Source organism: Chiloscyllium plagiosum, unplaced genomic scaffold (genome assembly GCF_037043375.1).
Source record: "Chiloscyllium plagiosum isolate Xiang-an unplaced genomic scaffold, Cpla_swu_hap1 HiC_scaffold_15, whole genome shotgun sequence".
NCBI classification, from domain to species: domain Eukaryota; kingdom Metazoa; phylum Chordata; class Chondrichthyes; order Orectolobiformes; family Hemiscylliidae; genus Chiloscyllium; species Chiloscyllium plagiosum.
The window spans coordinates 29,420,373-29,440,856 of NW_028270153.1; the positions used below are offsets into that span (position 1 = coordinate 29,420,373).

Here is a 20,484-nt window from a genome sequence, read left to right on the forward strand (position 1 = left end):
ACACCTAATTTTTTGCAATTGATTTGAAATCATGTGCTTTCAACAAGAAATGGCAGGTCCACAACACAGGATTGCTTCTCAGACAGTGAAGATCAGAAGTTACCTTACTCATCTGTAAAACAGTAATGCTCTCAGTGTGTCTGTTACTGACTGATTTCAACCCAGAAGCAGGTGGGATGAGCAATGTCATATTTAATCTCAGCATCCTCAGGGCAAAGTTGGTGACGTGGAAGGGAAGGGGATTGGTGGTTGGAATCACAATCAAAAACCTTTTGGAAATGTGCATGCTGTGAATAGTCAATGCAACAGAAAGAATAAAGCCAACTACAATAACACATAACAATATGAAATTTGATCCCTCGACCCTCACATGTGCTACTGCCTTTGGAGGGATATTAAAAACAAAGAAAAGAATATGTATTCTTTTTCTTTTTAGAAAACCTGCTTGATGTATGCCATAAGGTTGACACAAGCTTGACAAATTCGTTTATAAAGCCGTATGAACTGGAAAAGCTGTTGCTTATTCATGTATTTGAACAGGCGAAACACACTCACCTTGCAAATAGGACACAGACCACCTTCAAATAGTGGATGGAAAGTGCTGACTCTTATGCTTCCACAGGCAAGACAGAATTCTAATATTAAAAAAAAGTCATGTATTAAAATAAGTCATCAACTATACTACAGTAACTACTCACATCTAAAGTTTAACAATGATGTCGGGATGCAATGTTGCACTAGGATGGACAAAGTCATAAATCACTTCACCTGGCGAAGGAGCAGCACTTTGACTAAAGTTTAACAAGGATCCTTTATATTTTATACAAATCAACAGCTGGCACTGTCTCCAAGGTAACTTCATCATCCTGTTGATGTCAATATTCCATCAGAAGTTGGGAATTCATTTTTAATTTTTCCGCAGTTGAGAAGCTGATGAGATTAGCATAATTGCCGATTTCAGTCTCACCTAATTTGACTTTCCACTGAAGGTTAAAATCACAAGTTGGTTTAACCTTCAATTCTACTTTGATGCAAGACACTCTGCAAAAACACACTTCAGTCACTAGGCATTTGTGAATGGGCTTATTACAACTGAATCCAATGATGACATTCCAATGACAGCTATATGTCAGTCAGATAAACAGGATGTAGAATTCCATAACTGAAATATGCTGATCTCACCAATAGATAACAATGTAAATCCAGTGAACTGAAAAATTGGTTTTTAAAGTGTTAAATCTAATCTCCACTCAAGTATAAAACAAGCTATGTGAATGTATTTTCTTTGCCTGAAACTGGAAATTTAGATGCCAGTTATCAAATCTAGAGTCACTTTGTGCTGTCCATGCAGCACCTTCGGTCCTGGGGAAATGTTTCGTTTTACTCTATCAGTTGTGTATGATAGAAATGACAAATAAAAGCGACTCTACTCTCTCTACTCTACGCTACTTACTTTGACCATAAATTACTTTTTGATTTTCTGGGTTGGAAAAAGGCAAAAACCTATTGTCTTTCTATTGAGAAAAAGCTATTTAATATGGATATATCAGAATTTTATTTGCTTTCTCCTGTTAAACTGCACCCTCTCTCAAGTATACGAATAGGTTTTACAAGCTATTATCCCTTCCATTCAACAGAAAAACATTAAAATGTTAATAAAAAACTTTCTTTAAGGGAAGACCAAACACTGAACTCTGTGGCAGTCAGAATTGGCAAATGGCGGTAAGAAAGTCTATTGTCATTTTGTACAAATTTAATTTAGTTTTTAGCTTGTAGCTAGGATTAAAATGAAATCTACATTTAAGTCATGCAGTTGCCAGCCTTAAAGCAGATTTATTTCAATAATTTCAGTGAAAGAGCAGCTTAATTAAGAACAAGCTGAAAATCAATGGTCTGTGATAGTGCAAAATTCAGAACATTCATTACTGTTCATAGATTGAAAGATTCAATAAGGACAAACTGTTACACACAAGGGGTCAGCAACAACTCCGTATGGAATAAACTATTAAAGGACAAGAACAAACTTTTGCAGGAATTGAAAGCAACCAGCCATGTCTGGAGAAAGAAGGAGTCAAAGCTACATGAATGTAGAGCTACAGTTTTGACACCTGTTTGATAACTTGCTGTTTTGTACCATAAGGGGAATAGGTTTCCCTGCAGAAGAATTTAACGAGTTAATCACAGGAAAGTTGTGTCTTCAAACAGTAAATGCTAATGTAATAAGGAACAGAAAAAGCTATTTCTGATAAGGCAGGAAGCTGCAGACTTGCAATATTTTGGATTAAAAAATCTAAAAGATCATCAATATGTTATCCCATAGATCTGAAGGACAGAAAAATTGTAGAAGAAAGCAACTCTAGAACTCTCCCTGAGCAGAACTGTGAAGAACATTACTGCACAAGGATCAAACCTTGAACATCAGAGACAGACATTGTTGGTTGGAATCGCAGCTAAAATTCCTCCATTATTCGGGTAATAGCCAAGTTGAGATGTGGGGCTTAACTTGCTTACTTAAGGGGTCTTATTTTGCCTGTTACAAGCAATAAAATTTAATCATTGTTTCAGTACTTGAGATTTCTTAACAAGTAGTAGTGTTTTACCCAAAACAGCTCATTTAGAGAGTTAACAAGGCCTTTTGAGTTTAGGAGGAGGTGAAGATCTTAATGTCGCTAGATTATTAATTCAGAGTAGAGAGTGTAATGCTGGAAAAGCACAGCAGGTCAGACAGCATCTTAGGAACAGAACTGACTTTTCAGGCATAAGTCCTTCATCAGGAATTGCGAAATACAATTCGATTCACCTGCTCCTCGGATGCTGCCTGATCTGCTGTGCTTTTCCAACATCACACTCCCGACTCCTATTAATCCAGAAACTCAGCTAATTTTCTTGGAACTCAGTTTGAATCGAATCTGAATAGATGGTAGAATCTGAATTCAATAAAAACACTGGAATTAAGAATCTACTGCTGATCATGAAACCATAATCAATTGTTGGAAAATCCCATCTGGCTCACAACTGTTGTTCAAGGGAGGAAATCTGCCATCTTCACCTGGTCTGGCCTACATATGACCAGACCAACAGCAATGTGGTTGACGCTCACCTGCCATCTGAAATGGCCTAGCAAGTCACTCAGTTGTATCAATCGATGTGAAGTCTCAACAAAGAAACGAAACTGGCAAACTACTTGGCAGCGACCTAGGCATCAGAAATGGAAAAAATGCAAACAACCCTGTTGACCCTGTAAAGTTGTCCTTACTAACATCTGGGGGCTAATGCCAAAATTGGGAGGAGTGTCTCACAAACTAATCAAGTAACATCCTGATGTAGTCATACTCACAGAATCATACCTCACAGATGATGTCCCTGACACCACTGTTACCATCCATGGATGCAATGGTTCCACCAACTAGACAAATTCAGCAGAGGTGGCAGCACAGTGGTGTACAGTTGGGAAGGATCTGTCCGGGGAGTCCTCAAAATGGATTCTGGACCCCATGAAGTCTCATGGCTTCAGGTTAAACATGGGCAAAGAAAATTCCTGCTGAATACCACATATTGTACTCTGTCCGCTGATAAATCAGCCCTCCTCTATGTTGAGCAACATTGGAGGAGGTAATGGGGATGGCAATGGCGTAAAATGTACTGAGTGGGGGAATTCAATGTCCACCATCAAGAGTGGCCCAGCAGCAGCACTACTGATAAAACTGGTCAAGTCCTAAAGGACATTAAGTGCTTGGCTGGTCTGCAGCAGGTGGTGAGGGAACCAACAAGGGAAAGACATACTTGACCTCACCCTTACCAATTTGCCTGCTGAAGACGCATTTCTCCATGACAGCATCAGTAAGAGTGACCACCACACAATCCTTGTGGAAACAGAGTCCTGCCTTCACATTGAGAATACCCTCCAATATGTTGCGTGGCACTGAGACAGATTTTGAACAGATCTAGTTACTCAAGACTGGGCATCCATGTAGAACTGTGTGCCATCAACAGCATCAGAATTGTACTCCAGCACAATCTGCAACCTCATGGCCCAGCATACCCTCAACTCATCCATTATTACCAAGATAGGGGTTCAACCCTGAATCAATGGAAAGTGCAGAGGGCATACCAGGAGTAGCACCAGCCACACCTAAAAATGAGGTGTCATCCTGATGAAGCTACAAAAAAAGGACTACTGGTACGCCAAACAGCAAGAGAAACAGAGCAAAGCGAGCCCACAATCTAAGATCTGCAGTCGTGTAACGTCCAGTTGTGAATGGTGACGGACAATTAAACAATTCCTTGGAGGAGGTGGCTCCACAATATCCCCATCCTCAATGATGGAAGAGCCCAGCACATCAGTGTAAAAAATAAGACTGAAGCAATCTTCAACCAGAAGTGCCAATTGGATGATCCATCTCGGTCTCCTCCAGTGGCATTACAGAGCCAGTCTTCAGCCAATTCTATTCACTCCACATGATCTCAAAAAATAGTTGGAAATGCAAAGGCTGACAACATTTCTGCATTAATACTGAAGACTTGTGCTCTAGAAATTGCTACTTCCCTAGTCATACTCTTCCACTAAAATTTCAACACTGGAATCTATCCAACAATGTGGAAAATTTCCCAAGTATGTCCTGAACACAAATATCCAACCAGACTAATTACAGCCCCATCAGTCTATTCTTGATTATCAGTACAGTGATGGAAAATGTCTTCAACAGAGCGATCAATAGCACCTGCTCAGCAATAACCTGCTCAGTGATGCCCAGTTTGGGTTCAGCCAGGGCCACTCAACTCCTAACTTTATTACAGACTTGGTTCAAAAACAGACAAAAGAGCTGAATTCCAGAGGTGAGATGAAACCGACGGCCCTCGACATCAAGGCTGCTTTCGAATGATGGCGGCATTAAGGGGTCCGAGCAAAACTGGAATCAATGGATATTGGGAGCAAACTCTCCAGGGTGGTTGAAGTTATACTTGGTACATAGGAAGATGGTTGTGTTTGTTCAAGGTCAGTTATCTCAGTTCCAGGACATACCTGCAGGAGCTCATCATGGTGTTTTTTTTGTTTATTTAACTTATTTTTCTATTCAACCTGTTCAGAGAGTTATTACACACTTCTGGAGCAAGTGGGACTTGAACCAGAAGTAGTGATGCTCGCTCATGATTTCACAATGTTCAGCACCAGTTGTGACTCCTCAGTTACTGAAGCAGTCCATGTTCAAATGTAACAAGATCTGGTCAATATCCAGGCTTGAGCTGACAAGGGGCAGGTAACGTTCGTGCCACACAAATGTCAGATAACGACCATCTCCAATAAGAGACAATTTATGTACTGTCTATTAACATTCAATGGTGTTACTATGACTAATTCTCCCTCTATCAATACCATGGGGGTTGCCATGAACCAGAAACTCAGTGGACTCACCACATAAATAAAATGGCTATAAAAGCAGGTCACAGGCTAGGAATACTGCAGCGAGTAACTTACCTCCTGACTCCCCAAAGCCTGTTCGCCATCTACAAGACACAAGTATGAAGGAATACTCTACACTTGCCTAGATGGGTGCAGCTCCAATAACACTTGTCATCATCCAGAACAAACCAACCTACTTGATCAGCACTGCATCCACAAATAACCACTCCTTCCTCCACCTCCAACACTCAGTTGCAGCAGTGTGCACTATCTACAAGACCCCCAGAAAGTCTTGGCAGAAAGTCACCAAAGATCCCGAGACAGCAGTTTCCAAACCCATGGCCACTGTATCACCATTCCTTCACTGTTAGTGGATCAAATTCCTGGAATTCCCTCCCTGAGGGCATTGTGGAGCAACCTACAGTATGTGGACTGCAGTGGTTCAAGAAGGCAGCTCATCACCACCTTCTCTGAACAGGTTGATTTAAATTACCTGTAAATTCATCTAACAAGCTCTGTTTGACCTATAACTGAGAGTGTGCAGTTATTGGGTAAAAAAAAAGTCTAAATTTCTATTTTGTACAAGTCAAATTTAGCTAGTAATCAGCACCAGAAAGGTCAAACTACTGTTTACATTCTGTAGTTGCCAGATGAAAGTAGGACTTCCTTCAAGGGTTCCAGTGAAAGAGCAACTTAATTAAGAGTCGGCTGAAAGTGGATCCTCGTCAAATGAGGCACATAGGTCTCTGGTGTTAGACGCACATAAAACTAATCAAATTAGTGTGGCTAAGCACATGAGTGTGACTTACAATGGAGTGTCAGAATGTGATTCTGCGAGTCAGAACTTTTACTTTATGTTTACCAACCTCCAGGAACTGATTCTCACTCTGCTACAAGAAAAGAAACTGATTGATTGCTAAGTGCCTGCAAAGTGATTAAAGTTTATTTTATTCCTAAGTTCCAAAAATGCATAGGAAGTGGTGGTAAGGCTAATAAATATATAAAAACATAACTAATTACACAGCTGAATACATAAGTAAGCAGTTCCTTAAATCACATTGAAGATGGTGATTTGTCACAGTTGCAGCATGTGGGAGTTACTAGATACAAGTTTGAATGAGAACAAACACGTCTACAACAAGTGTTTGAAGTTCAAGTAGCTTTGACTCAGTCTTAATGAGCTGAAGACTGAACAGCAGCCAATGCGATGCACCAGAGGGAGAATACTTACCTGGGCTTTTTATACCAGAAGGTAGTCATATGTCTTAGGGTTAGACCATCTAATTTGGTCAGTATTCAAGGACAAGAGAGTGTGACTGATGAGTGAGGCAATTTCAGGGAACCCAAAGTTCACACTTTGCAATTATCTAACAGGTTTGAGGTTATTCTAACATGTCTGGCTGAGAGGAAAGGCTGCAGGGGATGTGAGCTAACTGGCTAAGACACCGTGGTACAGGAAACTACTGAGAAGAGGGAAATAAGACGGTATGCAGTGATACAAGGGGATAATATAGTAAGAAGGATTGACTTTCTCCTCTTCAGCAATGAACAGCTGTGTTGCTTGGCTGATGCTAGGGTTTGGGGCATCTGCTCAGGGCTGAACATGAACCTAAGGTGGGAGAAGGAGAGCCCACTGTTGAGGTCCATATAGGCACCAATGGCCTAGGCAATGCAAAGAAGGAAATTTTGCATAGCTAGTATGAGAACTGAGGTATCAAATTAAAAGTCATTTTATGGTCATAATTTCTGCATTATTATCTAAACCATGTGCAAATTGGAATAGCGCAAATCAAAGTAAAATAATAATAGTGGCTTGAAGACTGGTGTGGGAGAGGCGGGTTCAGGTTCATGGGACACTGGCACCAGTACTGGGTATAGCGGGCTCTGCACAGTCAGACAGACTCCAACTTCAACATGCTTGGATTGAAGTCTTGCCAACCCAGAATTAGGAAAGTACAGAAGACTTTAAATTGAATACAGGGTATAAGAGATCCAATTAGAGTTGATGTGGTATGTCAATAGAGTCAAGGCCAAAGGTAAAGGTATCAATACAGGAAATTATAAACACACTGCAGCAGGAAGGGTTAGAAAATAGGAACTTGAGTCAACCAATCGATTAGGCTAAAATTTACAAAGAAGGTGAAATGATAAAACTGAAGACTCTATACCTGAATGCACATCACATTCAAAACAAAGTGAATGAGCTGAGAATGCAAATAGAAATGAGTAAGGACAATCTAGCTGCTATTACAAAGACATGGCTACAGGATGAATCTTGAAGGTATAGAACATTTAAGAATCACAGGATATTAGAAAAAGGTGGAGTAGTGGATCTGTTAGTTCATGATATTAGCACGATAGAAAAAGAAGACCTAAGTTTAAGATACCAAGGTATAGAAAGAGTTTGGTTAGAATTAGAATGATAAAAGGTAAGGAGTCACTTGTGGGAGTCGGGTAACCACATATTAGGGTCCAGCACAAAAGAAGAAATACCAAGAGCTTGTCAGAAAGGCACAGAAATAATCATGGGAGACTTTAACAAATTCACAGGGAAAGGTCAGACTGGCAAAAATAACCTGAATGAGAAGTTCAGGTTATTTTCAGGATAACCTCTTAGAACAGCACATATAGGTGCCAACCAGAAAAACAAGCTATACTCGTAGTATCATGCAATAATTTAGGATTAATTTATGATTTCATAATGAAAGTGCCCTGAAATAGACATGACCAAAATGTGAATGAATATTATTTTCAGTTTCATGGAGAGAGGAGTGAGTCTGAGACTATTTCTAAAATTGAATCAAGGGCAGTTATGAGGGTATCGAAGCAGAACTGACTAAAGAGAATTGGCAAACTTGGTCAAAGGATAGGTCACTGGAAGTATAATTTCATACATTTAGGGAGATATTTCAACAATAAAGAAAAGTTCCAATGGATGGACCCATTATATGTGGCAATTTGCAAGTCTTCATTATACAGGAAATAAGTAATATACTAGAAGCACTGATAAATCAAGAAGCAGAAGGGATGGGAGAGGAACTCCGGAAAAACACAAATACTGGAGAAGTAGTACTGAATAAATTATTGGAACTGTAGCCTGACAAATGCCCAAGTGCTGATTGACATCATACTAAGAATTTAGAAGTAGTGACAGTGAGACAATTGATATATTTTAATTTTTCAAAATTCCCTTGATGCAGGGAAGATACCGTCACATTGGAGTGAATGTAGCTTCTTTATTCAAAAAGAGAGGAAGACAGAAAGCAGGAAACTACAGACGTTAGTGTATAATCTATCACAAGAAGTTTATTTAATAAGTTATTGCAGGACACTTAGAGAAATTCAAGATATCAGGCAGAGTTTGACCAATATACTGGAGTTATATTACAAGTTAAAACATGTTGTGGATAAAAGGGAAAAGTCGATGCCCTGTATTTATATTTTTGGAAGGCATTTGTCAAGGTGCCTCATTGAGGAAAGTGAAAGCACATGTTGTCAGAGATAACACATTGGCATGGACAGAAATTAACTGTTTAGCAGGTAATACAGAATAGATATGAATGGGTATTTTTCAGTAAGATATCATGAGTGGTGTGTCATAGAGATTGGTGCTGAAATCTCAATTGTCCAAAATTTATCTAAATGACATGGATGAAGGGATGGAAGATATATTTGCCAAATTTGCTGACAACATAAATTTACGTAGGAAAGATGAAAAAGACAGAGGGGGGTTACAAAAAGTTATTGATACTTTAAATGCATGGACAAAGATGTAGCAAATGAGCTGTAATGTAGGAAAATTTCAAGTTGTCCACTTTGGTAGGAAAAATAAAAAAGCATATAGAATCATAGAGATGTATAGCATGGAAACAGACCACTCGATCCAACTCACCCATGCTGACCAGATATCGCAACCAATCTAGTCCCACCTGCTAGCACCTGGCCCACATCCCTCCAAACCCTTCCTATTCATATACTATCCAGGTGCCTTTTAAATGTTGCAATTGCACTATCCTCCACCACTTCCTCTGGCAGCTCATTCCATACACGTATCACCCTCTGCATGAAAAAGTTGCCTCTTAGGTTTCTTTTATATCTTTCCCCTCTCACGCTAAACCTATATTCTTTAGTTCTGGACTCCCCCATCCCAGGGAAAAGACTTTGTCTATTTATCCTATCCATGCCCCTCATGATTTTATAAACCTCTATAAGGTCATCCCTCAGCCTCCGACGCTCCAGGGAAAATAGCCCCAGCCTGTTCAGCATCTCTCTATAGCTCAAATCCTCCAACCCTGGCAACATCCTTGTAAATCTTTTCTGAACCCTTTCAAGTTTCACAACATTCTTCCAATAGGAAGGATACCAGAATTGCATGCAATATTCCAACAGTGGCCTAACCAATGTCAGGTACAGGTACAGCAGCTACATGACCTCTCAACTCCTGTACTCAATACTCTGACTAATAAAGGAAAGCATACTAAATGCCTTCTTCACTATCCTATCTACCTGCGACTCCATTTTCAAAAAGCTATGAACCTGCACTCCAAGGTCTCTTTGTTCAGCAACTCCGGAGGACCTTACCATTAAGTGTACAAGTCCTGCTAAGATTTGCTTTCCCAAAATGCACCACCATGCATTTATCTAAATTAAACTCCATCTGCCACTCCTCAGTCCATTGGCCCATCTGATCAAGATCCCATTGTAATCTGAGGTAACCCTCTTCACTGTCCACTACACCTCCAATTTTGGTGTCATCTGCAAACATAATAACTATACCTCTTATGCTCACATCTAAATCATTTATATAAATGATGAAAAGTAGTGAACCCAGCACCTATCCTTGTGGCACTCCACTGGTCACAGGCCTCCAGTCTGAAAAACAGCCCTGCCACCACCACTCTCTGTCTTCTACCTTTGAGCCAGCTCTGTATCCAAATGGCTAGTTCTCCCTGTATTGCGTGAGATCTAACCTTGCTAACCAGTCTCCCATGGGGAACCTTGTCAAACACCTTACTGAAGTCCACATAGATCATGTCCACCACTCTGCCCTTATCAATCCTCTTTGTTACTTCAACCGAGTTTTTGAGACATGATTTCCCACGCACAAAGCCATGTTGATTATCCCTAATCAGTCCTTGCTTTTCCAAATACATGTACATCCTGTCTTTCAGGATTCCCTCCATGGTTGGAGATTGCAGAGGTCTGAAATGCACATGGATCCAGGCCTCCTTGTGTATGAATTGCAAAAGTTTAGTATTCAGATGCAGCAAATAATAGGAAAGCTAATAAAACCTATTTTGTCATGAGGGGAAATTAATACAAAAGTAGTGAGATTATGCTTCAGTTAAACAGGGTAATGGTGAAACTCCGATTCTGTAAACAGTGGGTTTGGGAGCGAATGTGCCTGAGACAGATCACAAACTATTGAAAAAAACAATGCAAAACCATAAGGATCAAACTACCACAAATGACAGTTTGTCTGATAATGGACAGATCAGTTCTGATGGCCAATATGAGGCCACTGGTCTCAAAGGACAACTGCCAAAAGTGGGTGCAAAAGTCAAATATTTACTAGAAGGGCTAGTCAATGGGTAAATACAATGGTAAGTATGTCCTGCTGAAGGGTATTTGCCCAAAACATCGATTTTCCTGCTCCTCGGATGCTGCCTGACCTGCTGTGCTTTTCCAGCACCACTCTAATCTTGACTCTGATCTCCAGCATCTGCAGTACTCACTTTTGCCACGATGGTAAGTATGGCAAGGAAGGCCATTGGAAAACGTAAAAGCTAAATGCACGTACAGGATGAGTAGCAGGAGATAGGTCTACGGACTGGAAACACAAAGTACAAAGACAGATAGTAGGAAAATGCAGTGTGAGCTGGAACAGATGCAAGCATGATGGGTGGAATGTTTCTGCATCATGACATTTCTTTGATTCTGTAAATAGTGGGTCTGGGAGTGATCTCTTGAGACAGATCATGAGCCATTGAAAGAAATGCAATGTATCAGATTTGGAAGTCAAACAGTAACAGTCGAGTCAGAAATAGAAGGCAAAACTTGACAAAATGTAGTTTAACAAGGACAAGCAATATAGGGTAGGAACAGAAGTACAATTTGGAGGAGTGTGAGGTTGTAGGGGAGAAAGAGATTATGTTGGACATGTTGGGGTGTCTATTAGAGCAAACAGCAGGTCAAAAGGTACTCCCCTACCTTGTTCCAGCCCCATAAGGCTTTACTGGGCAGTGTGGACACTTGGTGTTGGCTTCTCCGCTGTCGGGGAGAATTCAGTAGTGGTGGGATGAAACCCTTAAGTGTTCATTAATTGGCCCCTTAACAGGAGTATGACAGTCCATGTCCAATTTTAACCCCACTCCCATCTGCCATCCATGTCATAAAATTCAGGCCATAGTGATAGCCTTTAGTATGTTGTCTGAGAGTCTCACAGCCTCTCATTCTCTTCTATGATACTTTTATGGCCTCTGCTAACTTTGGTGATTTTTCTTCATGGCCTCTTTTAATTTGATTAAAATATTTCTGTAGCCTATTTTCATTCCAGTGACACTGCCAAAATCTCCTTCAACTTCTGTGATACTCTCTGTTATATATGTCTGTTAGATATGGCTGTGATACAGCCTGTTACATATGTCCAAAGTCAACATTACTCTCTTTGTAACAATCATGCAGCCAATGCTATATCCACAAATATTTCCATAGTCTCTTTTATTAATTCTGGGATATTTCCATCTAGCATGTTCTTTCTTCTGTTACACTTTCACAGACTCTCTGTGCTATTTGTGTTTCTACTATTTCGAATGTGATACCTCTGTAAACCTTTAGTCCTTCTATAATGCTCATTATTTTCTGTTATTCTTTCAGTGAACTGCTCAAGCCCCTGTTATTCTCTTGATTGAAACTAAACCAGTAAAACCAATGATGTTAGCTTAAAATCAGTTTATTCAGATATGCCCTGTGTCACAGTGGTCATTCATGGTTCATTGAATACATAGAAAGTAACCACAGACTTTTGGAAAGCACGTCAAACTTTAGCTTTAAAAATACAGATTAATCTGAAAAAAACAAATGTACATATATTTTATTATACATTTCTTGAGAAGTGTCTTACAATTATACATTTTGTTGCAAGAGTAGATATCGTATTGTTCTAACTCTTGCTCTCAAAATATATTACAAATTACTCTTAGGTTATCGGTGCAGACTGACTGTGAAACAGCCTCTCATCAAATAATGACATATGCATTTTAAAAAAGCTGATCTGTCAGTTCTGCTCTCATCTAATCCTACCATTACAATTGAACTAGCATTCTAATCCAAACAGCATTCAGTATTTCAAACTCTGGATTACAGCAGTGCTCTCAAATGTTAGAACAAGGCCGTAATTTATAACACATACATAAGCAGCAATCTTTTCTGAGATAAGAGGAAATTCTGACACAAAGCCCTGCATATAAATAATGTCTTGGTTGTTACGTAGGGGAAATTTGAATGCAACACTGCTTGAGACAACCTTCTGATTTATCAGAAAATGACACCTTTTTGCAAAATAGAGACAAAAAAACACCTTTACCCTGTAAACTTGATTTGAATTTAATTTGATTTTTGTTTTCATTCTACAGGAAATTCTCAATAAAAGCAATATTGTGGATCATGCAGTAGAAAGGTAATGAAATTCACCAGCTGACTGCAATATACAGCTGACATGTAGATTTTAAATCCCAGTGGGAATGTGATTTCATTCATCAGTCTTTTCTAAAGCCAACAAAAGAAATTTCAAGATATATTCAAATAGGAACACAATGTTGTGCAGATAACTTGCAGATATGAGGACTACTTATTTAATTAGGATAATGTGTGACTAAAATATCATGCAATGTTTAGATTATTTACAGTGTGGAGACAGGCCCTTCGGCCCAACAAGTCCACACCGACCCACCGAAGCACAACCCACCCAGACACATTCCCCACTTCATCTAACACTGCGGGCAATTTAGCATGGCCAATTCACCTAACCTGCACATTTTTGGACTGTGGGAGGAAACCCACGCAGACACAGGGATAATGTACAAACTCAACACCTGAGATGGGAATTGAACCCGGGTTTCTGGCGCTGTGAGGCAGCAGTGCTAACCATTGTGCCGCACAATGGGTCTGCACTAGAATCATAGAACACCTGCAGTGCGCACAGAGGCCATTTGGTCCATCGAGTCTGCATTGATGACACTGAAGAGTATCCCACACACCCCTAACCTATCCCTACAGCTAATCCATCTAGCCTATGCATCCCTTGACACTACAGACAATTTAATAGGGCTATTCCACCTAAATTGCACATCTTTGGAATGTAGGAGGAAATCAATGCTGATATGGAGAGAACGTGAAAACTCCACACAGACATGATCTGAAGCTAAAATCAAACCGGGATCCCAGCACTGAAAAGCAGCAGTGCTAACCACTGAACCGTTGTGTACTGTATGTCAATCTTCAGAAAGCTCAGAGTCCAGATTCAATTCCTTGAAATGATTAAAGGCAACAGCCCTGATCAAGAAAACAGTCATTAATGATGATCCGAAATTCATGTGTTTAAATTCAACTTTGTAATAAAACATAGCATCAATACGAAGTATCTTGCAAAGCAATTGCATTACATTCTAAAGACTCCCCATCATGGAGTTCATGATCTCAGTTGTACAATCTACAAGATGCCAGGTGGCAGCAAAGTACTTCCTCACAGAAGGAAATGAGAGATTAATCAGTAAATCATTCTTGTGCATCTTGAGGAGAAGTATTAGAAGCTTTTATATGAACCTGAAGGGCCTTTTTAAAAAAGTAATTGTAAAATAAAAACTATTTGGAGACACAAAGGAATATTTAGCAAGTATGTGGCAAATTACTACACCTTCCAGGTTGTATATATAATAAATAAAGAATAAGTATTGAATTTATACACCTTCAGAGAAATACAATTAATGCAGAACTAACTCTTAATTATCTTTTCTTTACGTTTTCACCTATAATTTTAAAAATAATCTCCACATCAAACCTTAACATAAAATGCATGGAAATAAGTATTTTTTTCATAACTGATTTTTGAGATAGCAAAAATAATTTCTAAAGCACATTCTAAATAATTTACCAAGTTAGGCCAGAAATTCATTATCCGAAAACAAAAATATCCTTAATCTAAAAAATAGTCAAACCCGAAGAATATTTTCAGTTTTTGGAAACCCAGACAGTGAGTGGTTTTCAACAGTGCTTTTTGTAATGAAACAGTAGTACTGAGTGATTTAGAACTACAGCAAGGCCAGTTGTAAAGGACACATTCATTAATAGAAATGGATCGGGAGGGCAAAAAAAGGGACATGAGATAGCTTTGACAATTAGAATTAAGGAGAATCCAAAGGATTTTTACAAATACATTAAGGACAAAAGGGTAACTAGGGAGAGAATAGGGCCCCTCAAAGATTAGCAAGGCGACCTTTGTGTGGAGCCGCAGAAAATGGGAGAGATACTAAATGAGTATTTTGCATCAGTATTTACTGTGGAAAAGGATATGGAAGATAGAAGCAAATTACTGCGGATGCTGGAATCTGAAACTAAAAGAGAAAATGCTGGAAAATCTCAGCAGGTCTGGCAGCATCTGTAAGGAGAGAAAAGAGCTGACATTTCAAGTCTAACAGACCCTTTGTCAAAGCTTAGTACTGATAAAGCAGTTGTGGGAGGGGGCCCGGGTAGGCCTGGAACAAGAAATGTTCCACATACCCCATGAAAAGGCAGGCCTAGCTAGGACCCATGCGGGTACCCATTGCTACACCTTTGATTTGGAGAAAATGGGATGAGTTGATGGAGAAGTTGTTGGAGAGAGAACAAGTTCAGCCAGGCGGAGGAGAGTGGTGGTGGATGGAGATTGTTCGGGCCTCTTTTCAAGAAAGATGCGAAGAGCTTCCAAGCCATCTTGGTGTGGGATGGAGGTGTAAAGAGATTGCACATCCATGGTGAATAGAAGGTGGTTAGGGCCTGCGAATTGAAAGCTGTCAATGTGTCGCAGGGCATCAGAGGAATCCCGGATGTAGGTTGGGAGCAAGTGAACCAGAGGAGTAAGGATGAGGTCATATAGACTGGAGGGAAATAGATGGTGACATCTTGAAAAATGTCCATATTACAGAGGAGGAAGTGCTGGATGTCTTGAAATGCATAAAGGTGGATAAATCCCCAGGACCTGATCAGATATACCCTAGAACTCTGTGAGAAGCTAGAGAAATCTTGCTGAGATATTTGTATCATTGATAGTCACAGGTAAGGTGCCGGAAGACTGGAGGTTGGCTAACGTGGTGCCACTGTTTAACAAGGGCGGTAAGGACAAGCCAGGGAATGATAGACCGGCGAGCCTGACCTCGGTTGTGGGCAACTTGTTGGAGGGTAGCCTGAGGGACAGGATGTACATGTATTTGGAAAGGCAAGGACTGATTAGGGATAGTCAACATGACTTTGTGCTTGGGAAATCATGTCTCACAAACTTGATTGAGTTTGTTGAAGAAGTAACAAAGAAGATTGATGAGAGCAAAGCGGTAGATGTGATCTATTTGGGCTTCAATAAGGCGTTCGACAAGGTTACCCATGGGAGACTGGTTAGCAAGGTTAGAGCTCACGCAATACAGGGGAAACTAGCCATTTTGATACAGAACTGGCTCAAACGTAGAAGACAGAGGGTTGTGGTGCAGGGCGGTTTTTCAGATTGAGGGCCTGTGATCAGTGGAGTGCCACAAGGATCGGTGCTGGGGCCTGTATTTTCTGTCATTTACATAAATGATTTAGATGCGAGCATAAGAGGTACAGTTAATAAGTTTGCAGATGCCACCAAAATTGGAGCTGGAGTGGACAGTGAAGAGGGTTACCTCACATTACAACAGGATCTTGACCAGATGGGCCAATGGGCTGAGAACTGGCAAATGGAGTTTAATTCAGATAAATGAGAGGTGCTGCATTTTGGGAAAACAAATCTTAGCGGGACTTATACACTTAATGGTAAGGTCCTAGGGAGTGTTGCTGAACAAAGAGACCTTGGAGTGCAGGTTCATAACTCCTTGAAAGTGGAGTCTCAGGTAAATAGGGTAGTAAAGAAGGCATTTGGTATGCTTTCTTTTATTGGTCATGACAGGAGTTGGGAGGTCATGTTGCAGCTGTACCGGGACATTGGTTAGGCCACTGTTGGAATATTGCGTGCAATTCTGGTCTCCTTCCTATCGGAAAGATGTTGTGAAACTTGAAAGGGTTCAGAAAAGATTTATAGGGATGTTGCTAGGGTTGAGGATTTGAGCTATAGGGAGAGGCTGAACAGGCTGGGGTTGTTTTCCCTGGAGCGTCAGAGGCTGAGGGGTGACCTTATAGAGGTTTACAAAATTATGAGGGGCATGGATAGGATAAATAGACAAAGTCTTTTCCCTGGGGTCGGGGAATAGAGGGTGTAAGTTTAGGGTGAGAGGGGAAAGATATAAAAGAGACCTAAGAGGCAACATTTTCATACAGAGGGTGGTACGTGTATGGAATGAGCTGCCAGAGGAAGTGGTGGAGGCTGCTGCAATTGCAACTTTTAAAAGGCATTTGGATGGTCATATGAATAGGAAGGGTTTGGAGGGATATGGGCCAGGTGCTGGCAGGTGGGACTAGATTGGGTTGGGATACCTGGTCGGCATGGACAGGGTTGGACCGAAGGGTCTGTTTCCTTGCTGTACATCTCTATGACTCTATGAATTGATGTAGGATGTGATAAATCAGTCACATAGTTAATCTGCCAGTAGCTCTGGCCAGGTTTTTTTTGGGGAGGTGAGGAGCGGAGGAGAGTCAGTTGGCCTGAATGGACCTAAGAATGAATTTCTACAGACCTGTAGACAACTGAATTTGGGCCTTTGACAAGAAACTTCACTTTTAGGTAAATTCAAGCCTCGCGAAGTTTTTTCCAAAGGGGCCAAACTCAGCAGTCAGATAAGTTTGGGTCCGCTTTTATAAAAACCTTTTGTTTTTATTTAAAGATCTTTTTTTTTGGTAAATGAGTATTTGAAACCATAGTGTTGCGTAATTATCAGTCTTTTATTCTCACAGTAAAAACTCAGCTTTTACTTTTCTTGACTTATACTTTTTGGGTTTTATCCATGTTAATGCGATCCAACTGGAAAAGCTGCAAAAGAAATGTTGAAGGGCTACACGTGGTGCCAGATCCATAGGCTGCAAACTTTATTCAAGCGTTCAGAGTGGTTACAAAGAATCACATATTCACTTTTTAGTTCAAATTCTCTATGGTATGAGACATTCATGACCAAAAGTGGGAAAATTAATTGAACATATAAGGATTCAAAGTCATAAGAATATTTATAACTATTGTCTCTATAGCCAAGATACCCTGGATTTAGACATAGCTTAGAAATATACAACTGAACTAATATTAGCTTAAGACATCTGATTTTTAAGGGAAGAGTCAAAGGATTTCAATAATATATTTGTGATTATCACAAATTGAGTTTAAACAAGAGTAAATGAGAACACAGTGGCCTAAACATTGCAGTGGTTCACTTACCACTCATTTATACTGGCTTTCTTGGAAAAGATTGTCTGGAAAGGATAGTCACTCCTTTCATGTGCAATCAGATTACTACACATGGAGCCACAATAACAGTTTTGAGCAACCAATGGTGGAGGGTACTCCATGCAGGCTATTAATTTGTCTCCAGTAATTTTAAGAAATAGCTCAATCAATTCTTTTCTTAATTTTGTGGAGCCAGAAACAGCAGTTCTCTTTCATCACTGCAAGAATATTAAGATAAATGCTTCCCCAGTTTATAGCTTCCAGTGTTACTCTATGTAACATATACAAAGAATCAGGTCTTGGTGAAACAGATGTCTTAAAATTTATTAACAACACTAACTATTTACACATCACTATTTACACAACTATAGTATTACTGACTTACACACAGCCTAAGTTTTTTCCTTACTGATGATACTGTGCATCACAGAACTGACTTGCTGAATATACTATGTTACACGGACTCCATTAAGCAGAGTGATTGAAAGTGAGTGAGGAGCTTCATTTCTGTCACATGGCGTGATGTCATGTAACTGTCTTAAAGGTACAAACTTGTCTGGTCTAGAATCTATGCTGTAATGCAACATTTCCCATTCTTCTAATAAACATGCACAAGAATGCATATACAGACACTGTCTCTGGACTTTCTGTTAACAGTTTGGTGGACCTACGACACAATCACATCTGGTTTTTGTACCACAATTTGACAGTGTATCTTCGCTTTGATGTATGATGCGTTGTTACAAATGGATCCACATCATTTGTCATGTATGTGTGATGGTTGCCAGGTATGATATCTTAAACATCCAAGTTGTAATGTGGTGTTTTATGATTGATGGTGGTTGATGATAAGCACTTTGAATATCTTATCTACATCTTTGTAAAACTTGACCATTGCTTATTATATCACCATATGACCTTGGCTGGACAGAATAACATTATTTTTCCATGTACCCATGCTTTTGTGTGAAAATCTCAAACTCATTTATGATTTGTCCTGGTTCAAGTTGGAGGTATTGTCTGCATGCACATTGATCATGCTCTTGTATCATTTTCTCCCCATCATCCATGTATGGTTACATGCTACAGTATGGGAGGGAAGAACTGTACACATATATCTCCAAGATACAAGGGCTGCCGCTGAGCTTAAACCATTGCCTACAGGAGTAGCATGTAGACTTAGCTCGTCTATTCAAAAATCATGGCAACTGGCTTTATGTCTAATCATTATGTATCTGACAGTTCTAACAGTGCATTTTGAGAGACTGGGAGAAAGTGAGGACTGCAGATGCTGGAGATCAGAGTCAAAAGGTGTGGTGCTGGAAAAGCACACCCGGTCAGGCAGCATCTGAGGTGCAAGAGAAGAGCTTATGCTTGAAACATCGTCTCTCCTGCTCGTCGGATGCTACCTGACCAGCTGTGCTTTTCCAGCACCACGTTTTTTGATTTTGAGAGACTGTTCAACTGTGGGTATGATGTGGAGGTGATGGTGTTAGACTGGGGTGGACAAAGTTAAAAATCACACAACACCAGGTTCTCGTCCAACAGGTTTATTTGGATGCACTAACATTTGGAGCACTGCTCCTTTATCAGGCAACTGAGAGTAGTGAGACGAGGTAATATATTGAACATCTCAATTCCTGCATGTCTTGGAATTAGCTTATTGTGGACCATAGTCTGATATAAATTGGTGAGGAACATTGAAAATGCTGAATATGAAACAACTGTTGCAATAACAGTAGCTCTGATTTGTACAATTTAAGTAACTTCACCTGACCAAGGAACAGTGCTCCAAAGGTTTGAGATATCAAATAAACTTGTTGGACTATAACCTGATGTCATGTGACTTCTGACTTATCCACCCCAGCCCAACATCGGCATCTCCACATTATGGCTACTGTTCGAAGACACAATCCCAAAAACACTTTACAAATTCTTCCTCTTGGCTACCTCAGCCAATACAATTTCTCAATTTATATGAAAATTAAAATCAGACATGAGTAATGTACTGTCTTTTTGTTTTGCATACTCTCTACCTTCTGATTTATTCGCTGTCCTACAGTATAGCTTCTGTTTGTGCATTCTTTTCCTTTTATTTCCTAACTCCACCCTTGGCTCAGGTAGTAACCCCAAGATTATTACCTTCGATATTTTATCTTTAAATTTATCTGTTAGCTGTTCAAATTCTTTCAGTAGAACATTATTTCTAGTCGTATCGATGTTCCTAGTACTAATGTGGATTATGACAACTGGATCTCTCCCCTCTCAGTCCAAGTTCCTCTCCACCCCAAGGGGATGTCCTGGCACCGAGCAGAAATTCCAGCCTTTGGGATGTAAGCTCACAGCTGCAGAGAAACATATTTTTCCTTGTAATAATACCGTCCCCTCACCATGACTGCGTTCCCATTTCCTCAACCCACTTGAATGGCTAACTGTATCACAATGCTTTCAATGGAGCTGCTCCAGACACTTTCTGAGTTACAATGCC

At 40.0% G+C, this 20,484-nt stretch overlaps 1 protein-coding gene across 4 annotated transcripts in view; it reads right to left on the minus strand.

Annotated features, from left to right (window-relative positions):
- LOC122560172 (DNA (cytosine-5)-methyltransferase 3B) overlaps window positions 1-20,484 on the minus strand; it is a 290,151-nt gene that overhangs the window by 106,412 nt on the left and 163,255 nt on the right. For all 4 annotated transcript variants that reach the window (XR_015759555.1, XM_087994836.1, XM_043710531.2 and 1 more), the window contains one exon: window positions 556-635. Coding sequence is in view for 3 of the 4 variants with exons in the window: in XM_087994836.1 (XP_087850962.1) it covers window positions 556-635 (80 nt within the window). In the remaining variant the exon portion in view is untranslated. The remainder of the gene's footprint in view (window positions 1-555; window positions 636-20,484) is intronic.